Raw genomic sequence first — 25,317 nt, 5'->3', positions numbered from 1 at the left:
AAAAACAAAACACTAAGTATTTCAAATATCCTTAAAAACTGTACATAGAAAGTAAATTATAAGATTAAACGTCTTCAGCTTTTTTAAAAATAATATTATATGTCTGTAAATATATATATATTTATAGATTTGTATATATTTATAAGTATATATAGAAGTAAGTTGTTGTTGTTAATTTTAGTAAGTATGGTGTGTTAAACTTGTTATTGTGATTTTTTTCTTTTTCATCATCTTCTTATTTTCTTGTTTTTGTATACATATTTGTTTTGTATATAGTTTTTTAAATTTAATCTGTATATAATCAGTATTTGTATGTATATATATAGAATACGTAATTTCTCTCTTTTTTTTCTGTTTTTATATATAATAATAAAATCATTTCATTTTCAAGTTTCTTATTTCTGTTTTTATGTTTTAATTATAATTAAGTTAATTGGTAATATTTGTGTGATTAGTGATTAGTATTAACAGTTGTTGTTGTGGTATTTTGTTGATGCAAATGCATTTGTTGCTTTTGCAATTGCAATTGTTGCTGTTGTGTTTGTTGTTGTTGTTGCTCTTCTAGAGTTGGAATATTATCTTGTAGTTTCAGGACTTGTAATCTTGGATTATAATACCCGGCTAAATAATATGTATCATTATTATCGTATATCGATTGATATTGCTTTGAATCTGCTCCGAACTTATTAAAATAACGAGCAAATTGTAAAACTTCACAGCGATGTGATATTGTTTGTACATCGTTTTCATCTTCATGAGGTGATTCGAAGAGAGCACCCTAAAATTAAAGAAAAAGAAAACAATATTCAATTAAAAAAGCAACATCTTGGCAAGAATTGTGGAAATCTTACTGGGAATTTCAATTTTGGACATCCCGTTGTCTCTTCGGGATGATAAAACCATCGTACACGCACAATTTTATTATTGCATGAATTCTCCCACATTGATTCGATACGTCCAATATAGGGACGATCCGGTCGTCCAGTTGATAAAAATACTGCACAATCCCCAACCTGAAATGGAAGAATTAAAGAAGTTAGAAGGAATCTTTATAACACTCTTTTAGGAGAAAACATTTTAGTAATGAGATTTCCATCAATGGAAGTCAATACAAATTTGTAATTACTTGATAATCGGTGTTGTGTTTCTTCCTTGTATGGATAGCTGGAGGATATTTTTTCTGTTACAAGGACAATGGTTAGTTATCACGTCAAGTAGCTGCAACTACCTCGCCGATAGCAACAATCACGATGCGGCACTTAAAGGCTTTATATTCATAAATAAGGCTCAACCAAAGTTTAATCAGCTAGCGGCGAAATGGACTGACATAATCCGTCTTGGGATAGGATTTAATTTTGGAGTCATTCCTTTCCTTTTAGTTGACCTCTCTATGAACTTTAGAGGTTTCGGCCCATTATGTAAATAAGCACGAACTTGGTCACGAAAAAATTTCATCCTTGTAAACAGAATGTCAAGGACTACCTTGAATAATAATACCAGAACAATCCTCGTACAGCTCTTAAATTGCATTTAATCGAATTTTGTTGATCATTTGTGAGGGCGGTGCGAAGAGGAATTGTCCGATCTTCATTTAATTTTGAGAGAAATGTAATGATGTGCAAAAGTTGCAATAATCTCTGTAACTCCTTTCAATAGTTGTTAGCTATCAAAAACACACCGCAGGCTGCGCTAATGGTGGATGGATATCAAACGTTTGAATATTCTAGTTGAAAATAACGCAACCAGAAGCGTTTTTAGGCTCGAGTAGATGAAGATGTGAGGTGAGCTGCGTTCTGAAAACGCTTCTATACACCACAATGGTGTCGGCCTGGGCTCTCTGGAGATCAGTGATTACCTGTCACCAATACTCAACATATCAGAGCAGCTAATATCTTGATATCAACTAGGAGGGAATGGACCCATGTGGATGTATATAGATGGATCAAATTGGGCATTGCACCGGACTTTTTTTCAGTTGAATCAGACCGTTTTCCAAGCAGAAATTCGAGCTATTTTTTGATGTTGCATCGTCTGTATGTACGTGTATATATTTATTTTATGGATTCAGCTCTGCTCCCGACTCGCAAGTTCAGAAAGGACGTTGTTGTTGTTGTAGTAGCATATAATGCTGGGTTGGCAACCGCTGACCGAAACACTTTTGGTTTCGCGTCAATCCGGTACGTAAGAACCCGCTGCCGTGGGATTGCAGAAAGGGCGTTTGGTTTGGATGGGCAGTTGAAAAGGTGCAGCGTACCATGCGGACTGGTATTGTTGAGCAGATGTTCTGCGTTGTGCCATCCATCAATCCCGGCCCAGTAAGAATTAAGGCGGCTAAACAATACGGAAGAATAACCACCACAATTTACAATGGATGATGTTGCGAATGTTTTTAGGAACGCTAAATCATCAATAGCGTTGACACTAATGTAATCTCCAGCTGAAACAGCTGTATGAGCCGGGAGTTGAGTATCTCACCAAAGTTCTCAACCTGTCGCTAGCACCAAACATCGTGCCCGAAGTCCGAAAAATGGATAGGGTGGTCCTGCTACTGAAGCCAGGCAAAAATCGTACAGGCCGATTTAGCTGTTTAATCTCTACCTCTCCTGTATTCCGCCCCCTCCAGACGGCGTTGAGATCGTAATGTATGCGAATGTTTGTACGATCATGACGTCTGGTACCTTCCCTGATCTCATTTGTGAAAGGCTGAATTCCTATCCGCCACTACATCTGCGGCCACTCGAGTGGCGGATCCGTTCAGTAAATGGACGGCAGAGGTTACTGTCATGATCGTTGGTTGCAGAATTCCGACGACAAATAAGCCCAAAAACATTCGACAGCATGTTCATGACGTCCTCGCATGCCACAGCTATGAAATTACAAATGGAATAATTCGAATTACAAATTATTCCATTACAAATACCAACCCCCCCCCCCCCCCCCAAACTTGTTCAGAAATATCCACCATTAGACTTCTCTCATTCTTAGCTCAATCACTTAGCATCTCCTTCTTATCGTTGAATCTTGTTGTCCACTGTTTGGACAGTCATACATTCTACATAGGATGGGTACAAGTTTGATCTGGGAACCAGCTTAAGAGCTTAATCTTCGTAGGAATGACCCTGCTACGTGAACAAAATCTTCTTCGACAATTTTTGGGTGTTATTTCCGGGATTTTTTGGGAGTTATGCCCATATTCATTGATGGACATAAGCCCAGAGACCCATAAATTATAATTATTGGTTTCTTTTCTTTGGGAACTCAAATTGAAATTGGTTTTAGAATAATTCAGTAGCACTATAATACGTCACAAATGATCCGTCGGCTATAACGTTTGTTTTTTTTTTTTGCATAATTTGCTACTTACAGTTATTGTTTCTTTTCCCCGTTTAATTGTCTTATAAAATTGCTTGCGTACTCTGCCCTTGGTACCCTTGCTACCTGATTTACAATAGGCTGTACCCAGCCAGCCCCATAACTGGCGATCAGGTAGGAAGGCGGCAATTTTACTGCCCTTGGAACTGTTATGTTCGACCATATCATCAGCCTTAGCCTGAAAAAAAGAAACAAACATTAGCTTTATTTCAAAATACCACAGTCTTGTCGCTCGACATCTTACCTCATCCGAAACTTCGGACATTAAATTTGAAGTACTCTCCTCTTCTTCCATTTCCAAATGTTCAGTTTTTACTTTGACACTTGGTGTCGTTGATGTGGTGGTATGGTGATGATGCCGATGATTATTGCTGGATTCACGTTTAATGTGTGATATATTCATGGTGTCATCCTCCTCATCCTCGAGTTGCTGATCTTCATCCTCTTCTTCTTCTTCCTCGTCGTCATCATCATTTTCAGCTGTGGCCAACGGCAGTTGAGAATCATCTTCCGTATGAGTATTGTTTTGATAATGCTTATATTCTCCTCCACCTTCCTCCTTCTTGTGTTTGCCATTTGTGTAACTGCTCTCATTGAGGATATTTTTAGAATGATGTTTAGAGGAGATTTCTTCTTTTGTTGTGCGTTCACTTTTCTTGCTAAACGACGAAGATGTACTGAACTTCTTTTCCATTTCCGAAACAATTCCAATTTCCATTAGATTCTTGCGATGCTTCTTGTGTTTCTTGCGTTTCTTGTGCTTATGGTGTTTACGCAAACTTTCAGCCGATTCCATGGAACCATTTGTAGATAATGAAGATGTTGCAACTCCTAAGGTTAGTGTTGTGGTGGCGGATGATGACGAAGATACATTTGTTGCTGGGCCACCACCATTGGTTGTGGTCACAACAACATGTTGTTGGGCTTTCTTCTTTAGACTCTTGTTACGTTTCTTTTCACTACGTTTGGCGGCAAAGATTTCCATAGCAGTAGCTTGATGGTAATCTCGATGAGATCCTCCATTGCTAGTTATACGATCATCACCTTCCCGACCGTTGTTGGTAGCAGTAGTTTGGTCGGCAGCAGCGGCTGCTTCACGACGTTGATGGTGATCTGTATCATTATTGTTTGTGGTTTTATTAGCATTGGCTTTCTTTTGTTTGCCTAAAGAGTAGAGGGGATTATCGTTGTACTCTGTATGTGTTGTGGTTGTTGTAGTTGTAGTAGTTTGGTTGTTGATAGAGATGGTGATTGGTATGTGTGTATGTATGTTTGTTATATATTAAGGAGTAGTTGGATTAGGAGCAGTAGATGTAGTAACAGTAGAAGATTTGTTGTTTTGGAGACAGGTCAGGATAGTAGTAGGAGTATTTATTGTTGTTTTTGTTGTTAAAAAAGAAAAACAAGAAATAAAAAAGATAAAAACATAAGAATTTTGATATTCTAAATTCAAGGAACAAAAACAAATCTCAACTCAAACTGAAATGCATACCCAGCGCAGCAGCAAGCAATTCTTTTTTTTTTTTTTTGGTATTCCAAAAACAATTTCAAATTGAAAAATTTAGTAAGAATACAAAATTGTTATGTCAAAAGTCAATAATATCCCCTGAACTCTTTTGTTTAAAAGCTATTATTAATAAAATTCTTTCAATAATTAACCAAACTTTCTTTTTGTGGGATAAGTGTATTTATTGGTTATGGAAGGCTTTCCGGTTTCTGGCATGCAATTCAAAATTTTCTTTTAATTTTACCAAATGATAGGGGGAGTTAAAGCACTTACCGACAATGGGGTAATGACTGAGAAGATATCTAATGTTTTGTAAACGGATCCTGCCGCTGTCACCATCATCAAATTCGACACTAACAAATTCCTGCGAAGTCACATCATCATCGGAAGATTCACTTTCGATGGCACGTCCGGGATATAGACAGCGATATTGTTGACTCCAATAGGCACAGAGACGTGTACCCACGGGTACATCCTCCACAGTTTTGGGTGCAACTTCCAAAATCTAAAATCGTCAAAAAAATGTTTACTGTTATAGAAATATAAACCCAAGATTCATTAAATAGAAAGAAAAACAAAAACCAAAACAACAATTTCTAAAAAAATTGGTTCGATAACAATTTCCATAGGAAACTGTGGTCGATAACCACCAATTTCCATAGGAAACTGTGGTCGATAACCACCAATTTCCATAGGAAACTGTGGTCGATAACCACCAATTTCCATAGGAAACTGTGGTCGATAACCACCAATTTCCATAGGAAACTGTGGTCGATAACCACCAATTTCCATAGGAAACTGTGGTCGATAACCACCAATTTCCCTAGGAAACTGTGGTCGATAACCACCAATTTCCCTAGGAAACTGTGGTCGATAACCACCAATTTCCCTAGGAAACTGTGGTCGATAACCACCAATTTCCCTAGGAAACTGTGGTCGATAACCACCATTTTCCATAGGAAACTGTGGTCGATAACCACCAATTTCCATAGAAAACTGTGGTCGATAACCACAATTTCCATAGGAAACTGTGGTCGATAACCACAATTTCCATAGGAAACTGTGGTCGATAACCACAATTTCCATAGGAAACTGTGGTCGATAACCACAATTTCCATAGGAAACTGTGGTCGATAACCACAATTTCCATAGGAAACTGTGGTCGATAACCACAATTTCCATAGGAAACTGTGGTCGATAACCACAATTTCCATAGGAAACTGTGGTCGATAACCACAATTTCCATAGGAAACTGTGGTCGATAACCACAATTTCCATAGGAAACTGTGGTCGATAACCACAATTTCCATAGGAAACTGTGGTCGATAACCACAATTTCCATAGGAAACTGTGGTCGATAACCACAATTTCCATAGGAAACTGTGGTCGATAACCACAATTTCCATAGGAAACTGTGGTCGATAACCACAATTTCCATAGGAAACTGTGGTCGGTAACCACAATTTCTATTGAAAATGTTGTCGGATAACTACAATTTTTGTGGAAACTGTGGTCGATAACAAAGATTTCTTTGGAAACTGGTAAAACAAATTTCCACACTTTTTTGTGGAAAGCTTTTGCGATAAAAATAGCAAAGTCTTTCGATAGTAAAATGTTTCCAATTTCTTCTTACTTACCGTATCTTTGAATATCTCCTCGCGAGACATTATATGCGATTTATTGCCTCTTTCACCATCCAAAGTTATGGCATAGACATCCGGTGGCTGTAGAGGTTTCATAATGCCAGCATAAAATAGGCCACCCATATCGGTGAGTACCCTCGTTTCCTTGCGGAATAAATGATCCTGGGTTAACATCAAGGTCCTATCAATTGGATTCATTTTATGCATTGACGAAGCTGCTGTTGACGAAGAGGAGGTCGAAGTGGATGATGGTGTGGATTTGGAAGATTGTTGTTGCAAAGCACTTTCATTGTCTGTTGATATGGAACGATTGTGATTGTCACCACTGCTGGAGTTGTGTAGACGTTCATGATCATCTTCATCATCCTCAGCACCACTGGAACGCCGGGAAGACTGAGAACCGCCCAGTTTACGTTCCTTGCAGACAATAACATGGCATAACTTTTCCGAAGAGGCATGTTTTTGCCCCAGTCGCAAGACGCCAGTTGTATTGTTCGCTGCGGAATTACCATTTGAAGCTAAACGCTGTTGTTGGTCACTTGTGGCAGCTGCTGCCAGACAACTAGGTTCCAGACGTAGCGGCTTATATATGGCTGTACTATTGCTGTTTAGATTGGAAGCTGTGGAGGTGGTATTATCATTTTCTAATTCTACTTCGGGAGGTGGTGGGAATTGAGGATGGTTGTGGTGGTGATGGCTGGCCGATTTACTAGAATCGGTTGTGGCAAAGCGAATAAAGCTGGAGGGTGCCAAGTAATTCGAGGTGGTGGAGCATGTGGCCGAAGTTTTGCTGGAAAAGTTACCAAATTTGTAATCACACAGCGGAGAGGAAGTCAGTGATGAGGTGGTAGTGGCCCCAGTAGCTCGTTCACCACCGGCTACCAATGAAAGCGTTGAATTTCCCACCAAAGATAGCTGTTGAGTGGCTGCCTGCAATTTTGAACACTTCTTCTTTTTCTTATTCTTCGAAATTTCATCCAGTTTACGTTTCTTTTTGCGATACTGCCTCGTGATGTCGGCCAAACGCATCCTCATACTACTCTCCATAATGCTAAAGATTTCTTGCGGGGTGGGCCACTTACCGCCCATGCGCTGATAATTGGGATCAACACAATTTTGGAAGGCATTCTGTAGCTCCTGTTGCAGTTGAGGATCGTCAAAATCCAAATCACTGGGTTGGACATCGGCGGCGGCTAGCATTTTATGGCGTTTCTTTTCCTTGGAATATTTCTTTTTGTTCTTCTTACCGCATTTCTGGGATTTCTTGCTGCTGCCGCCATTTGAATTGGAAGAGGAGGATTTGGAGGAGTGTTTGGAATGTTTGTGCTTCTTGCGTTTGACGGGTACATCGAGAAGCTCAGAGCTGTTGGCGGCAAAACAGGTGCCACTGGTAGATGGCAGCTCCAGTGTATCCATAGAGGGGAAACTGGAGTTTTGAGAGTCCACTTGGAAGCTGCTGGAAGAAGCAGGCTTTACAAAACTAGTCGCGGTGGAGCTATGTGGGAAATTTGTAGAGGTAGAGGCAAAGCTTTGTGGCGATTCATTGGATGCGGGTCTATAGAAGCCATTGGTGGTGGCGAGAGTGGCACTGCTGCTTTGGACTTCCTCCTCTTCCTGTATGCGTTGTTCGGCTAAAGCACATAAAAGATTTAGGCCACCCAATGCTTCCACTTCACTCTGTCCCAGGTGATTGTTGAGAGTGTTTGGTGGTGCTGCTGCTGGTGGCGGCGGAGATGTTGCTACTTGTTGCTGTTGTTGGGGAGGTTGAGGAGATGTAGGGGCAATGGCGGCGGGGTTATAATGATCATGGTTGGAGTTTAGAACTCCCGAATTTAGCTGGTCACAGTTTGTTGCTTGAGTAGTAGTAGTGTCCAGTGGATTATAGGAATTTGATTCCATCACCATCGTGGAATAGGGGCTTTGTTCAGCCGTAGCATGGCACATATTTTGATCGATTATTGGATCCAGGGGTTCTTGTTTGACACGAAGAGCACCACTTTTCACCAGACTGCTGGTACTGATGTTTGACAACAGTTCCAGACCGGTTAAGTCTTCCTGACCTGGGTTTCGCCCAGACAATGTGGTAGCTGTAGCTGCTGAGTTGGTGCTACTGCTTATAAGGGCAGGGGTAACTGAGGTTTGGCGTCCATCGTTGAACTCCTCAGCCAGGGCTAAGGGGCCATCGGCCTTTAAGGCCGTTTTCAGTTGATAGTTCTGTTGCTGCTCCAGCAGCTCTTCCTGTTCGGCAGCCTCAAGCCTTTGATCATGATGATCGTGGACGTTTTCTTCTGCTTCCTCATCTTCGGGTCGCAATGTTGTGGAACTTTCTACCCTTGGACTGGTTGTATTCGGTCTCTGTGTCTTGGTAAGTTCTAATGGCTCCTGAGCCTCTGCATCGTGATAGAGTTCATCGTTTTGTGTTAACGGCGGTGTACACTGGGCTGTGGTACAGGGTTCGAGTGAGTTAGTTGGAACCTGGGATTGCTGATTGTTGAGAGGACACGAGGAGTTTTCATCCTCACTGCACACCGGAGTGTCCGTTTGTATGTTGACATCTTGCATTTGTGGTCCAGCCGATGTCTGCTGATTGCCCGTTGATGGAATGGTTGAGGGAGGAAGCACTTGATTTACAACTCTTGGAGCACCGACCACAATTTGGGGTGGCATTCCTTCCAAATTTGATTTGAAATTCAAAGCCATATCATCCCCCAAAGGTGTGGGAGGTCCATCGATAGGTAGAGTAGAGGTGGTATTGGTGGTGGTGTTGTGGTTATTGCCTGCAATGCTGGCTGCCATGGTGGTGGGGGCATTGAGAAAACTTGAATTTGTGGCCAGGGTAACACTAACATGGGGCGTGGTGTTGGTGGTGCTGTTTGTTGTCGGCGGCGGCACACTGGCACATGATGCAGCTGCCACACGATTCAAGGTAGCCGACAAGTTGAGCAATGTGGGTGTGGGAGAGGAATTGGAAGCGGCTGCAGCAGCATGAAATAATAAAGGTGGTAATTGGGGTGTTGCTGATGCCGCAGCTGCTGCTGCTGCCGATTCAATGGTGGCCGATGTCGGTGGTGTTGGCAAACGCATCAAATTTAAAGCTTGAGTTGTGTTCGCAGGTAATTCCAACAGATTCGTTGCACTTGTATTCATCAGCGATTTGTCACGACCATCAAAGTGGGCCGGTGGCGGTATTGGTGGCACTCCCAAAGTAGCCGATGCCGTCATTGTTGTGGTCGTTGTCTTGGATGCGGCTGCTGCCATAAAATCGCCACCGCTCCAATCTTCCAATTTCAATGCTGACGGAGGTATTAGTAGTGGATGGGGAGGTGGTGGTATGGTCGGCGGGTGTGAAGATGCTGCTGCCATCAACGAGGCTGGTGCCGGAGCTAAAGCTAAGGTGGTGTGCGTTCCAGGCGGTGCGGGTGCCAACGTTTTTGTTTGACTTCCTCCAGATGACTTCATCATTTGCCCCGTATCATTGATGCCCGGCGGGCCGGTGCTTGCAGTGGCCAAACTCATAAAGCGTGTCGTTGTCGAAGAACTACTCGACGAAGAACTCAGAGTGGTTCCGGAGGCAGCACCCGATACAACACTACCACCTAGACTTAAATTTATCGAACTACTGGTACTATTCGTCTGTTGATTATGCTGGCACAATGTGGATGTGGCTGCGGCAGCTGCTGCTGCTGCCGCCGCTGCTGTTAGGTAATTTGAGCCCAGAAACTGCAAGGACGTAGCATAGGGTTGGGCTGCTGCTGCCGCTTGCAGTGTTGAGTGCGGACTCATGGAGGGAAATATGAAATTGGGCGGCGGTTGTAAAGTGGCCGGAGCTGTGCCCTGCGATAAATAAGAGGGCCAGACAAAGGCCGCTGCGGCCGCCTGTTGGAAGGGATCTGTGGGTGTACATAGAATTGGAATTGAATTTGATAATCCTTGGACTTTTTTTGTTCGTTAGCAATCATTGATATTCACAGAATGTCACAAGCGGAACAAAAGTGAAATAAAATGAATTGTAAGAATTTTGATTTTTTGGATTTTCAGATTGTTTTGAGATGGGGGGTGGTGGTGGGGGCGGAGAGGTCGTTCGGTAGGAGGTTTTTTTTTTTTGGTTTGTAGTGAAATGTTACAAGGCGTGTGTGTGTGGATGAGATTTTTTGTCAGTATGATATGGTTGGATGGATGGCGAGAGTGAGAGGCAGCGTTTTATTGATGGGAAAATATGTTTGCAAGGTAATTTGAGGGGGAGAAGAGAGAGAAGGGGAATTTAAGCAGATTAGTTTTAATGTTGCATAATGTAAAAACATAAAGTTTCATTAAAAAGCTTGAAAGCTGATGATGAAAATTTAGCAATGGGGGAGGAGAGAGTTTTTTTGGTTAAACAAAAAACTCTTTCATCTCCTCTGAGAATGGACAATGTTATGCCACTCCACTTACCTAAAGACGTTGCGGTTGCTGGTAATAAAACAACTTGACCACGACTTGCCTCTCGTGAGTATTGTAAACCTACGGTAGCGGGGGACATTGATATCACGGATTCTATGGGAAGCGCATCTGGAAGGGGTTTGAAGAAAGGGCAATTAGAATCTTAAAAGAGACAACAACAACAACAAAAACACTTACTTGGATATTGCCAAAATGTTGAAGAAGCACGATTAACACTTTGTTGCAAACTAGCTGCATTTAATGCCAACTCATCTGCAGTGGCTGAACTGGTCATTAAATCACCATTTCCTGTAAAATAAAAATTGCCACAACCAGTGCCAACTCCACCTGAAATAGCATCGAAAAAGAAGACGGAATGTGAGCTATGAGAAACAATTAAGAAAATGAAAGAATAAAAAAGTACAGTATTTTATTAAAAATGAAATATTGGCAACGCCTAAAAGTATGCTATGAAATATAGAATATTTACAAACACCAATTTAACCCACTTAGCGCCGACATTTTTTGCGAGAAAAAAATAATAATACATATGAAAAAAATGTTGTCACGGCGTGTTAGCGTTCAAAGCCAAACTCATAACTTCAAAGGCAGCGCAAAACAGCGTTTGTCATGAAGAAATGCAATTCAACGGCCAAATATCCGTGGTTGTATAAAAACACATTTGCATTTCAAAAACCAAAAGTTCTAGGACATAGAAGCCATCCCACAGTCGATACGTCTGAAGAGCTGCTCAACTAACAGCGAAACCAGGTCACGTAATTTGGTGACTGTGTGGGTTCGAGTCCTTGGCTTTCCTTTTTCACTTGCAAACAATTTTCGATCAATAAAATTCGTTACACCAACACTTATTGTTATACCCTCAGTCAATGTTTCAATTTAAATGCAGATGGAAGTATTAGTAGTGGATGGAGCGGTGGTGGTATGATCGGCAGGTCTGCAGATGCTGCTGCCATCACAAGGCTGGTTGTCGTACGTACATGGGGGCGGCTACCAAAGACTTCGTTGTCTGATTTCCTCCAGACGGCTTCATTAGACAGAGATATTAGTAGTGGATGGAGAGTTGGTGGTATGGTCGACGGGTGTGAATATGCAACTGCTGTTAACGAGGCTGAGGCCAAAGAAGAAAGCTAATTTGGCATGCTACCCACGTGGTGCGGATATCAAATTCTTCGTTGATTGGCTTCCTCCAATCAGTCGACTTTAGCATTTGCCCCGTTACAGTTATACCCAGGCGTCCTGTGCTTATTGTGGCAGAACTCATAAAGCATTTCGATGTCGACGAACTACTCGAGACAATTTGGAATCGATCCATGTGGTCCATGTGTTCTAGGATTGCTTGTGGTCCTTTTGCAACAATATATTTTTTATCGTGGGCAAGTAAATACTTTCTGAGATATGACCAAATAAAATTGCTGGAGCGACTATCTGACATTAGTCCAAACTTTGTACATTGTAATGGAGGTGAACTAAAGTTCTGCCCACTCCTTCGAGTACCTCTCCACCATTGTATGTATCCCTGGGTACCTCCTAGGTCGCGCGATAGCTTACGAACGGCTTTGATCCAAATTTTGAACCACGTTATATTTTGCCTAAACTTAGATATCGGTATCTTTCGGCGTTTTCCACAAAAGTTCAACCACGGATTGTATCGGAACCACACAACACCTGTGTTCCGGTCAGAGGCTGCCACCTCAGTGTACATATGTTTTATTTGAAACATTTGTTGGGAGCTGAATATCCCTGAATGCCTGATCTGGATTCTTTTGTTCCGTGACGGGACGGAGGAAATCCCAGGACCACTACGGATGTGCTCGGTTTGTCACATCCGCATACACCACATTCAAACTTTGGGAGATTCAATAGATGTCGGGAGTGGGAGCATATAAGGAGTAGCCCTAAAGTCGTCGTCATCACATTACAAGACTCCCCCGCAGCTGTCGATGTTCCAACCCCAGGAAATGCATCATTTTTGCCATTTAATTGTAATGGACTTCGAGGTAAGATCGATAAAATGGTGGATTTTATGACATGGAAGACCATCATGGTCACGGCGGTGCAGGAAACCAAGCTCAACAATAACTGCAGCTTACAACGTTGTAATGGTTACAACATACTGAAGAATGATCGCACCGGAAGTGCAGCTTGGGGATTAGCTTTCTATTGCACCAGTCTGTTCGCTTGATCCTAAATCTAAAGACATTCCATGTATGGGGGTAGCAGTCAGGTGTGGAAATGCCGAGGTGTGTGTGCGTTTTTCACGGCCAATGAGACCCTACCAGAATTAGCAAAACGTACACATAACTCATGATGAACATTAAAGGGTCCTAAGACTAGTCGGTTATGACCTTCAAACAGCGGGACTAAGTGCTACATACGTACATTCCATGTATGGGTCATTAGATTGAGGCTCAAGCGAACAGACTGGTGCAATAAGAAAGTTAATCCTCAACCTCCACTTCTGTGGGGATACTTCCACACTACGCTGTAAGCTGCAGTTGTTGTTCAGCTTGGTTTCCTGCACCGCCAAGACTATGATATTCTTCAGACTACCCTATCAGAATTAGCGGAGAGTGTCACAGTTCGCCAGATATAACCATCGTATCACCTGGTCTGACAAATGACGTCAACGGGCAACCCATCATTTCTCTTGGGTCAGATCATCTCCCCATAATTGTCTACATCAGCAGACCGCCCGATTCATCACCACTGAACGCAACACTTTCATCAAACATATGAAATCCAATAGGTCCAACCCAAGTGAATCCAGAACCTGGGAGCTGACACTGGTAGATAACAGGTTGATCGGTGAGCTTAAGCGAAACAAGTCGCTAAATCATCTGAAGAGTTGAAAAATTGGAGCCGGAATAAGTGAATTTTCGGTAACGGTAAAGTCCCTCTCGAAGCCTGGAAAGATAGAAGAAAGGCGCTCAGTTACATTTGGCGACCTTATGCTGGCATATCCGAAAGAAGTGCGCAAGTTTTAGTTTAATCGACAGTTTGTGAAGCATCCCGGACGTGACCGGGTGTCAGGAACGTTAAATCGTCCAAAGCGTTTGGCCTTGATGTAATCTCCATGATAGTGCTAAATCAGCTGGATGACCCGGGAGTGGAGTATGTCACCTGTCGCTAGCCATGCACATCGTTCCCCAAGACTGTTGTTACTGAAGCCAGGCAAGAATGCAAGCAAAGGTGAATCGTACAGACCTTTGATCGCTCGTAGCAAAGTCTTTTGGGGCTTTTTTCCTTCCCAACGTCAGAAATAGTTCATCATCATGGATTCTGTAAACAGAACAGCTCGACAACGAAGACGATCTTGGCGTCGTGTCCTATCGTCGATGACATATGTTGTAGGTTAAATGTCTACATAGCTGACTTAGTGCAGTTCTTGGATCTGAGCAATGTGAACATATCCGCCGCTGAACATGCCACACTGTTCACCACTTGGACAGCTGAAGACCGCCATGTGCCAAGGCAACACGAAAGGCTTTAGTCCAGGTAAGATTCGGACGATGCAGTCACCTCAATTCGTATTGAGTCCGAATTGACGGCACATGCCTTGCATTTGTTAAATTGCTCAGCTAAACCCAATCACAGCTTACACCTGGGAAGTTTTTGCGGATTCTGAAACAAATAAAATCGCGATCAAAGTTCACATTTTTAGGGTTTTTTAGGTTTTCACGATTTTGCTGGAAAACCGCAAGACCTATCAAAATGGAATTAACGAAAATGTTGTAGCAGAAAAATTCCCTACATTATTGTCCATTATGATATTTTCGTAGGTTTTACCATTTTTGAGATATAGAAGTTCAAATTGGGACAATTCACTGACTGTATCGTGTCCTTGTAAAACAATGCCATGACTGCAATTTCCTAACTTAAACTTATATATCTCGAAAAAGGTACAGCCTAGCCATTTTTGTAAAGAATTTTCAGAGCTATAAGATTTTCTTTAGTCCCATTTCGATAAGACTTACCGTCTTTTAAGCAAATCGTGAAAACACAAAGAAAACTAACAAAAACCCTAAAAATGTGACCTTAACTTCTATATCTCAAAAATGGAACAAATCATTACTGTCAATCCTCTAGAGAATTTTCACAGCTACAACATTTTCTTTGGCCCCATTTCGATTCGACTTGCAGTTTCCAAGAAAAATCTAAAAGTTCGACATTTTAGCGTACATGTAGTTTAAGGGCTGTTCGAAAATCGTTTTGAAATTTTTACCACAGGTACACCTTGTGGTTCTGTTTGCTGCGATATAATATTTTTAGTGGGTAAGTCAATACTTCCTCACATAATTTCTCAAAAGCTTTGGTATTGAAATATCGAGGATTTATTTGACGTGTACGTAATGGAATTCACATTTGAAACCCAGTGGGTTTGTTAAATCCGGTTATATAAACGCATTATAAAGGCCTTCTGTGACCCCCAAAATATCGTTAAAATAAAAATAAAAAACGTAAAACTATTTCCAAATCATGTTTTCCTTTTTCTTATAACAACATTAGCTAAGTGATGAAAACGACGAATGACCTTCAACTCAAGCGATACTTTACGGTTTACTGCTGCAAATGTTACTGACATTTACAACAGATATTTATTTTTGGTTTTGAAATGCTATCGAAATATTATTTTGTGTCAAGGTTAGCGAAATATTTTCGCTGCATTTGTAGTTTCTCAAGGATAATGGTTGGAAGTATTTCGTCGTTCTTTTCAATGACCTTTTCCTGTTTTCTTCTTCGTCTTCAAAAAAGAAAAGGAGAAAAAGTTTATCAGTTTAAATTCTGGTTTGTGTGTGTGTGTGTTTAAATGTATTTAAGAATGTATGGTTTTTGTGTATATCCGTTTATAGCATACACCAAGGTGTTATTTGTATTTAATTTTGGTATTGCATACTTTTATGCATATTTGCACATTTGTACATGTGTATGTATGTGAATTATGCATATATGTATGTATTCATGCACTTTTGTGTTAAATATTTGCAATTAAATCAAGTGTAATAATGAAAACAAAAGAAGAAATAAGTGTTTTATTTTATTCCGGATAATTAATATCAGCTACTCAAACCCAGAAACACTCTGCCAATTCGATACGGGAATATACATATATAAAAATTTATTCGCAAAGAGTAATAAAAATTAGTTTCAAACCCACTTTTTTAATTAAATGCATTTTCCGGGTACCCTTAAAACTACCCTGCGTACGTCCCTGTTAAGTTCGAAGTTTGACTAGAAAGATAATATGACAGCATGATATATTGCTTCTGTAGGAAGGGTGCTTCTATAGCAGGGACGAGCTTCTTTGCTTAGATCGTATAGTGAGGGCGCCCACTGAGTTGTTTTTGCATTTGCTTCTCTCTCTCACGTACAGTGTAAATAAATGAAAACAAACAAAAACATAACGTGGCTGTTGCTTTTTTCACTCATACGTTCATACATGTCTTCGCTTAGGTTGTATTTCTGTGGTCGTCGCTGTTCTATAGACACTTTCCAGAGAAAAGGGTGCTTCTATAGACCCTTTCCGGAGGAGAGAATGCTTCTATAGACCCTTTTTCAGAGGAAAGGGTGTTTCTATAGACACTTTCCAGAGGAAAGAGTGCTTCTATAGACACTTTCCAGAGGAAAGGGTGCCTCCATAGACCCTTTCCAGAGGAAAGGGTGCTTCTATAGACCCTTTCCAGAGGAAAAGGTGCTTCTATAGGCCCTTACCAGAGAAAAGAGTGTTTCTATAGACCCTTTCCAGAGGAAATAGTGCTTCTATAGACCCTTCCCAGAAGAATGCTGTTTCTATATACCCTTTCCAGAGGAAAGAGTGCTTCTATACACACTTTCCAAAAGAAGGGTGCTTCTATAGACCCTTCCCAGAGGAAAGGGTGCTCCTGTAGACCCTTTCCAGAGGAAAGAGTGCTTCTATAGATCCTTTTTCAGAGGAAAGGGTTCTTTCATAGACCCTTTCCAGAAGAAAGGGTACTTCTATAGACCTTTACCAGAGGAAGGGGTGCTTCTATAGACCATTCCCGCAGGAAAGGGTGCTTTTATAGACCTTTTCCGGAGGAAGTGGTGCTTCTATAGAACCTTTCCAGAGGAAGGAGTGCTTCTATATACACTTTCCAAAAGAAGGGTGCTTCTATAGACCCTTTCCAGAGGAAAAGACGCTTCTATACATACTTTCCAAAAGAAGAGTGCTTCTGTAGACCCTTCCCAGAGGAAAGGGTGCTTCGATAGACTCTTTCCAGAGGAGGGGGTGCTTCTATATACCCTTTCCAGACCATTTTTATACCCTCCACCATATGGAGGGATTAATTAAATTTGTCATTCCGTTTGTAATACATCGAAATATTCGTCGGAGACCCTATAAAGTATATATATTATTGATCAGCATAAAATTCTATGTCGATTTAACCATGTCTGTCTGTTGAAATCAAGATACAGCTCGCAATTTTAAAGATAGAGAGTCAATATTTGATACAGAAATGTTTATTACTTGCAGGATGGTTGGTATTGAAAATGGGATATATCGGTTGGTATAAGTCCACGCATTCATATAGCCCCATAGAACGGTACCTCCCGATATTCGGTATTTTGAAGGTTTTAGCTTCATTATCCCACCAAAATGGCTGAAATTTGGTATTTAGTTATCGTTGGGTGTATAGAACTTTCCACCTGAAATTTGGTGGTATAGGTTTACGCCTTCATATTGCCCCCATAGAACGGTACCTCGCGATATTCGGTATTTTAAAGGTTTTAGCTTCTGTATCCCACCAAAATGGTTTAAATTTGGTAATTCGTCTTCGTTGAGGATATAAAAATTCGTTCCACCTGAAATTTGTTGGTATAGGTTCACGCCTTCATATAGCCCCCATAGAATGGTACCTCCCGATATTCGGTATTTTAAAGGTTTTAGCTTCTGTATCCCAACAAAATGGTTGAAATTTGGTAATTCGTCTTCGTTGAGGATATAAAAATTCGTTCCACCTGAAGTTTGTTGGTATAGTTCCACGCCTTCATATAGCCCCCATAGAACGGTACCTACCGAATTTCGGGATTTTGTTCCATTTTACTTCAATACAGCTCGTGGTGGAGGGTGTAGCAAGTTCGGCCCGGTCGAACTTAACGCTGTTCTTACTTGTTCAGATTAAAGGTTGCTTCTATAGACCCTTTCCAGAGAAAAGAGTGCTTCCATAGACCTTTTTCAGAGGAAAGAGTGCTTCTATAGACCCTTTTCAGAGGAAAGTCGTGCGTTGGGTATCAAGCTGTCAAATTGGGCCTAATACGAATTGAGGCGTCGTCCTGATCATAACAGGGCTAAAACTACTATTGTTTGCCTTGGCAGCTTGTGTTCTTCTGTCAAGTACGACATTCACACTATATCTTTAAACTGTATAAGTGTGAATACTATCAAAGCCTGCCTGATAGGTACCCGTCTTTAGATTCCCGTTGTTACCATTGTAACTCGCTTTCTCTTTAGAACATTAAGATCTCTTATAAAGTGCGGCGGTGGGGGAGCCTATCCACAAGGTTATGACAGTAATGCTTATGACGATAACACCTAAGCAGGTACTGTATCGATATCTTGTTGTGCTAATGCACCGGTAAAATCTTTACTTACACATAAAGATGGTCATCGACAATAGGAGCCGACGTCAAGAATCAGGAAGGTAAAAGATAAACAAGTTAGCGTGTCCCCGTGGGTGCAATGGTAAGCACACCCTCCTTGAAGTATGTTTGTCCGAGTTCGATTCCCAGGACAGGCAACATTAAATTTGTAACGGTGGCTAAAATACCCCACAGCGTTATGATGGCGACAGCCTTTTAAGAAGAAATGCGCCGTTGGGATTCTTCTATAAAGTGTAGGTCCCAGTTATGTTTTTAAAACACGGCTGACGAGAAGCCTTCTCTGTGCCCTTCAACACATTGGCATGGTTGACGGTATCGAAGGTCTTCGACGGATCAAGAGCCACCATGATTGTTTGGTCGCATGGACTTTTCTGGTTCAGTCCTCTCATTATGAGGGAAGAGTAGTGCCTCTAAAATCTTTGCTACTGGCGTCAGGAGAGAAATCGTCATGAACGATTCGTCTTTGCTGTGATCCTTGCCTGGCTTCATACAAATTTCCAGACTTCTGGTGCAATATGGGTGGGCAAATGATAAATTAAGGACACTTGTCAAATACTTGACACTGGGTGCATGCGGTTACTAAAGCATTACCATTGAGATTACGAGTTGGCTCAGGCTTTGGATGATGATTTTACCTCCTCGGCTGAGAGGGCTCTTATACGGCGTATGACACTCCTATTTGCCCTATCACTCGCGGGGTGTTCTATAAACTAGTGTTTGAAATAACACTCGCACTTCCTCCGATCTGTCACTGGCATTGAAAATAACAGCAGTTTGTTCCATTATTATTCTTTTCCGGATTCAAGAGTGATTTAACGGTTGTTCACAAATTACGGTAACAATGTTGCTTTGCTTTAGGTGGTCTACCCTCATATTCCGCTTATGCTCTCCTAATAGCCTCTTGACTTCAAGAGTATGTTCTCTAACTCTTCAATCTTGGTATGACAAAGATGATCACGCTTATTTTCTAGTCCACCAGAAAGTACATATGTAGCGAGCGACTGTAGCCGAAAAATTCTCTTAGCTCTCAAAGGATCTGCGGTGATTGGCAAATTCTCTGGTCCTTAGCCAATTAGCTTTCCCATGGTTCAGAAAAGTATCACAGTCAGAGGTTATTCAAGTCATATGGTATGTTAAGGGAGACGAGGATGGGAAGGGGGTCTGTGTCAAGGGAAATGACGGGTTGCCAGTACACGTACGACATTTTAGAGTGGTTGTGTTATTATGTCAGGAAGAATGGATTTCCCACGAAAACAAAGTATATCGTTTCATAAGGACCACCAAGACTACGTTCGCTAGTTATTTCCGAATGATTCGTGAACAGCCTTTAAACTGCACTTATGCGAAAATTTTATATCATTGTAATCAGGATCACCTCCGGTGAAAATTTCAAAAATTATTCTCAAACAGTTCTTATATTCTCGTGCTCATCAGTTATTTGAGTTGGTGCCATTAATGCCACTATCTCGGGACGTATAGACTTGTTCATTACATCAGTGTAATCAGAACCACAAGAACCACAAAACAATTCTCGAACTCCACTTGTTGGAATTTTGATGGTGATTACCGGAATGAGTGGAATGATATTTACCATTTCCGGACTTTATCTAAACCAAATATCTATTAAAACACACATTATGGCTGTTACAATGTACTTTCGGCAGACACCAGGGACGTACGTCTACAATAGATGTCTTAAATTCAACGTCATATACATATCTATAATTTTAAAACCCTCAGCCTTTAGACTAAGGAGCAATATGTCAACACCTTCGGCGCCTCCCGCACGAAATTTGGAAAAGGTGAAGCTTTTCGAAACGCTTTGATTTTTGTTGTTATAACTTGTATTCGCTGCCCCCACTACGACGTTACATTTTTTCAGGGTCAAGTCCATCCGGTCCAAAATTTGGCCTTTGTAATATTTTATCCAAACTTAGTTTAAGTTCGAAGATGGGAAATATCTGACCACACCTTCCGGTACCTACCCCCAAAAATTCAAATATTTTAGCTAAAGTGGTACGCACTATTATCTTGAACGGAGCAACCAATTTAGTCCGAATTTTGCATCCTTTTAGTTCAACATTTTTGTTTAAGACTAGTCTAAGGGCCGAGGAACCTTTACAAATTCTTACCAATGCTACCACTGCCTGTTTACAGAGATACTGTGTTTTTTCGTGGGCAAGTCTATGCTTCCTGACATAAGGGTCCAAAAGCTCTAAAGTATACGGTAACCAATATCTATCGATCTCCCAAATATAGATATAGACTACCAAAATAAGATCCACTTCCAAAGTGGGCAATGCGGTCCATTGCTTCAGATATCTTCTTCGCAACACTTATGAGCTTTAATCCAAATCTACATTTTTGTCGGCAAGCTCATACGCCCAAAGAGGGCCACAAAATTTTTAAAATTCCCTAAATAGATATTTTTTATGGAAAAAAGAATTTCGATTCACTTAAGCTCAGTGCATAACTCTGTCGGCAAAGCCGACTGATACTTTTTTACTTGTTTTTATTACCATTATTTAATTTTTGAAGACTTCCTTTAACTCATCTATTAAGACACTAATTTCTCTATTAAACACAATTATAAAATTAAAAAAAGGTGCCAATATCCTGGGAATTTCAAGTTAATTTAGTCTGTGGTTCTTAGTTCTGGGGCTCAATTCTTGTTCTATGGAAATTTGAAATGAAAACTTTTATAAAGGAAATAAATGTCAAATGAAAAATTTTTCTGAAGAAAATATTTTTCATAGAATAGGAATCCAGCCCCTGCTGTATTAACAGTTTTTAAGGCACATATCTTTCTACGTAAAAGAAATCGGAGCATTTGGATATATTTTACTTTACATTTATAAATTATTTTATATTACCTTAAATGGTTATAAGCCATTGAAGTTAACAAGAAATATTCTTCTTTTTCTTTTAGTTCATTTAATACTTTAAAACGCACTATCTCCTTTTATTCATTTAATTTAAAAATGAAACTGTACGCCTAAAAATATGCTTTAAAATTTAACAATTAAATTCTTCCATATGCCAGCACACAGGAAAAAGAAAACTCATTTATTACACATACGCACACATGAACGACAAACACACAAACAAGGAGACGCAACAAAAATAGCTCAAACAATTTAATTTTAGCACAAAACTCACAGCCAGGTAAGTTCCCGCAATTTTTAGGGAGATTTTTTACAAACAAATTGACACTTTCAAATAAAAAAGAAATATTTGTTGGTGTTACCCGGCAATAATTACACCAAAACTCATTTAGTTTTTGTAAAGTAATTTTTGTTTATTTATTTATTTTTTAATTATTATTCACAAGTTTTTCTTAAATATTTATTTATGTTAAATTTTAAATAATTTCTTTTCACTGCCTTTTTTCGCAATTTAATTCCAAAAAATTATATATAACAATAACAATTAATGAAAATCACATTAAAAAAAAAAATTGAAAGTCAGAGATTGCGACAACCAGGAAATATATCGACGGAGTCAACAGCAACGCGTCGTTAGACAACATTTTGCATGGATTGCTTGAACTCAACTGTGGTGTGTGTATGTACATATGTATGTGTAAAGCTGAGGATATGTTTGGCAAAAAGTTCTCGCGCGCTTCTCATTGTGTTTTAGTGATGTGTGTGTGTGTGTGAATCTATAAACCTGTCTATGTGTGTTCGTCGGTGTAATGCAAACACTGGTGATGAGCAAAAATCAAATGACCTTGAACTATTTTATATTAACGCACACACAAACGACACCAGAAGAAGAACAGAATACCCACGCCACCACCAACAACAACATCAGCAATAATATTGCACAAATACAACAAAAACAATGCAACAAACATTAGGCAAGCCAACAAACTGTTAGCCAGGCAGGAAGGCAGTAAAGACCTGGGTGACTGGGTCCTTATGTTGATGTTACTGCAGCACAACACCAAAAAGGGCTTTACGGTCATTACTGCCATTGTTGTTGTATCAACGAAGATGATGGCGATGGCAAACAGAGTTGCCTGATTATTTAAAACAAAACAGAAATAGTTGGGATTTAGAGGTGAAAGTAGCCTTCATAAACGAGCTGAAGAGAGTCCTTATAAATGAGCTAAAGGTCGTCTTTATAGACGAGCTAAAGGTCGTCTTTATGGACGAGCTAAAGGTCGTCTTTATGGACGAGCTAAAGGTCGTCTTTATGGACGAGCTAAAGGTCGTCTTTATGGACGAGCTAAAGGTCGTCTTTATGGACGACCTAAAGGTCGTCTTTATAGACGAGCTAAAGGTCGTCTTTATACACGAGCTAAAGGTCGTCTTTATAGACGAGCTAAAGGTCGTCTTTATACACGAGCTAAAGGTCGTCTTTATAGACGAGCTAAAGGTCATCTTTATAGACGAGCTAAAGGTCGTCTTTATAGACGAGCTAAAGGTCGTCTTTATAGACGAGCTAAAGGTCGTCTTTATAGACGAGCTAAAGGTCATCTTTATAGACGAGCTAAAGGTCGTCTTTATAGACGAGCTAAAGGTCGTCTTTATAGACGAGCTAAAGGTCGTCTTTATAGACGAGCTAAAGGTCGTCTTTATAGACGAGCTAAAGGTCGTCTTTATAGACGAGCTAAAGGCCGTCTTTATAGACGAGCTAAAGGCCGTCTTTATAGACGAGCTAAAGGTCGTCTTTATAGACGAGCTAAAGGTCGTCTTTATAGACGAGCTAAAGGTCGTCTTTATAGACGAGCTAAAGGTCGTCTTTATAGACGAGCTAAAGGTCGTCTTTATAGACGAGCTAAAGGTCGTCTTTATAGACGAGCTAAAGGTCGTCTTTATAGACGAGCTAAAGGTCGTCTTTATAGACGAGCTAAAGGTCGTCTTTATAGACGAGCTAAAGGTCGTCTTTATAGACGAGCTAAAGGTCGTCTTTATAGACAAGCTAAAGGTCGTCTTTATAGACGGGCTAAAGATCGTCATTATAGACGAGCTGAAGGTCGTCATTATAGACGAGCTGAAGGTCGTCATTATAGACGAGCTGAAGGTCGTCATTATAGACGAGCTGAAGGTCGTCATTATAGACGAGCTGAAGGTCGTCATTATAGACGAGCTGAAGGTCGTCATTATAGACGAGTTGAAGGTTGTCATTATAGACGAGCTGAAGGTCGTCATTATAGACGAGCTGAAGGTCGTCATTATAGACGAGCTGAAGGTCGTCATTATAGACGAGCTGAAGGTCGTCATTATAGACGAGCTGAAGGTCGTCATTATAGACGAGCTGAAGGTCGTCATTATAGACGAGCTGAAGGTCGTCATTATAGACGAGCTGAAGGTCGTCATTATAGACGAGCTGAAGGTCGTCATTATAGACGAGCTGAAGGTCGTCATTATAGACGAGCTGAAGGTCGTCATTATAGACGAGCTGAAGGTCGTCATTATAGACGAGCTGAAGGTCGTCATTATAGACGAGCTGAAGGTCGTCATTATAGACGAGCTGAAGGTCGTCATTATAGACGAGCTGAAGGTCGTCATTATAGACGAGCTGAAGGTCGTCATTATAGACGAGCTGAAGGTCGTCATTATAGACGAGCTGAAGGTCGTCATTATAGACGAGCTGAAGGTCGTCATTATAGACGAGCTGAAGGTCGTCATTATAGACGAGCTGAAGGTCGTCATTATAGACGAGCTGAAGGTCGTCATTATAGACGAGCTGAAGGTCGTCATTATAGACGAGCTGAAGGTCGTCATTATAGACGAGCTGAAGGTCGTATTTATAGACGAGCTGAAAGTCGTCTGAGGGGAGTCTTTGTAGACGAGCCGAAGGGGTTCTTTATGGACGAGTTGTAGGCAGACTTTATAAACGAACTGAAGGGAGACTTTATAGACTAGCTAAAGGTAGTCTTTACACACAAACTAAAGTGAATCTTCACAGATAAGCTAAAGCGACATTAAAGACAAACTGGTGGTCGTTTTTACAGACGAGTTAAAGGAAGTCTTTATAGGCGACCAAAAGGAGTCTAAACGGATACGTCATAGACGAGCTGAAGGGAGTCGTTATTGACTTTTTATTTGAGCTAAAGGTTGTCTTTAAAAAAGAGGAGGGCTATAAGGACCCCCAGAAAGAAGATTTTATAAGCAAACAGAAGTGAGTATTTATAGATATAAAGAAAGTCTTAAAGAGGTAGATTTTATAGAAAATCAGTAGAAAGACTTTGAAGAGTGGGAGGATATGAAAATAAAGGATGGTTGGGTTTCTTCGACATATTAAATAAAATAATGTCAGACATATTTCAAATTCAAACAAAATGTTCCTTATCACCATTTCAAAAAGTACGTTTTAATTTGTTTCTTCTTTTCAACCAATCGCCAACACAACGCCGACATAAATTGTTCCGTTCCTTGTTCTTTTTACATTTTCCCTTAAATATATTATAAAGAACAATTATAGATTATACATATATTGCATATTTGAGAAGTTATAATTTTTTTGAGACGGCAACCCCACAATGTCGTTGGACTGACGCCCTTGATGCTCTGCTGAGAGTGTTTTGAAGTGATTGCAGATGTGTTTGTATTCAAAAGTATTTACTGGGGATATGGACAAGTGCAATAGGTGAGTGGGTGTATGAGAGTGCGTCCGTGTGTTAACTTCAATTTAGAACTTTTTTAAGCATCTATACACAAATTATTGAGTGTAAAGTAATTTAAAGTGTTATTGTCAAATTTATTGGATTATTCTTCTATGCTTCAATAG

The 25,317-nt window shown here is 40.5% G+C and overlaps 1 protein-coding gene across 4 annotated transcripts in view; it reads right to left on the bottom strand.

Moving 5' to 3' along the window:
• Positions 1-238: 238 nt before the first annotated feature.
• wge (BAH domain and coiled-coil containing protein winged eye) overlaps positions 239-25,317 on the bottom strand; it is a 144,163-nt gene continuing 119,084 nt past the window's right edge. For 2 of the 4 annotated variants that reach the window (XM_073988249.1, XM_073988239.1), the window contains exons 4-11: positions 11,140-11,289; positions 10,954-11,070; positions 6,517-10,457; positions 5,153-5,384; positions 3,617-4,566; positions 3,365-3,550; positions 852-1,013; positions 239-778 (exon numbers count right to left, since the gene is read on the bottom strand). In XM_073988249.1, the coding sequence (XP_073844350.1) occupies positions 452-778; positions 852-1,013; positions 3,365-3,550; positions 3,617-4,566; positions 5,153-5,384; positions 6,517-10,457; positions 10,954-11,070; positions 11,140-11,289 (6,065 nt within the window). In that variant the 3' untranslated portion in view covers positions 239-451. The remainder of the gene's footprint in view (positions 779-851; positions 1,014-3,364; positions 3,551-3,616; positions 4,567-5,152; positions 5,385-6,516; positions 10,458-10,953; positions 11,071-11,139; positions 11,290-25,317) is intronic. The other 2 variants (XM_073988269.1, XM_073988259.1) reach the window with 1 other exon arrangement.

Source organism: Musca autumnalis, unplaced genomic scaffold, assembly GCF_047663935.1.
Source record: "Musca autumnalis isolate F117 unplaced genomic scaffold, ASM4766393v1 scaffold_1, whole genome shotgun sequence".
Taxonomy (NCBI): domain Eukaryota; kingdom Metazoa; phylum Arthropoda; class Insecta; order Diptera; family Muscidae; genus Musca; species Musca autumnalis.
This window is presented reverse-complemented; position numbering and strand designations above follow the sequence as displayed.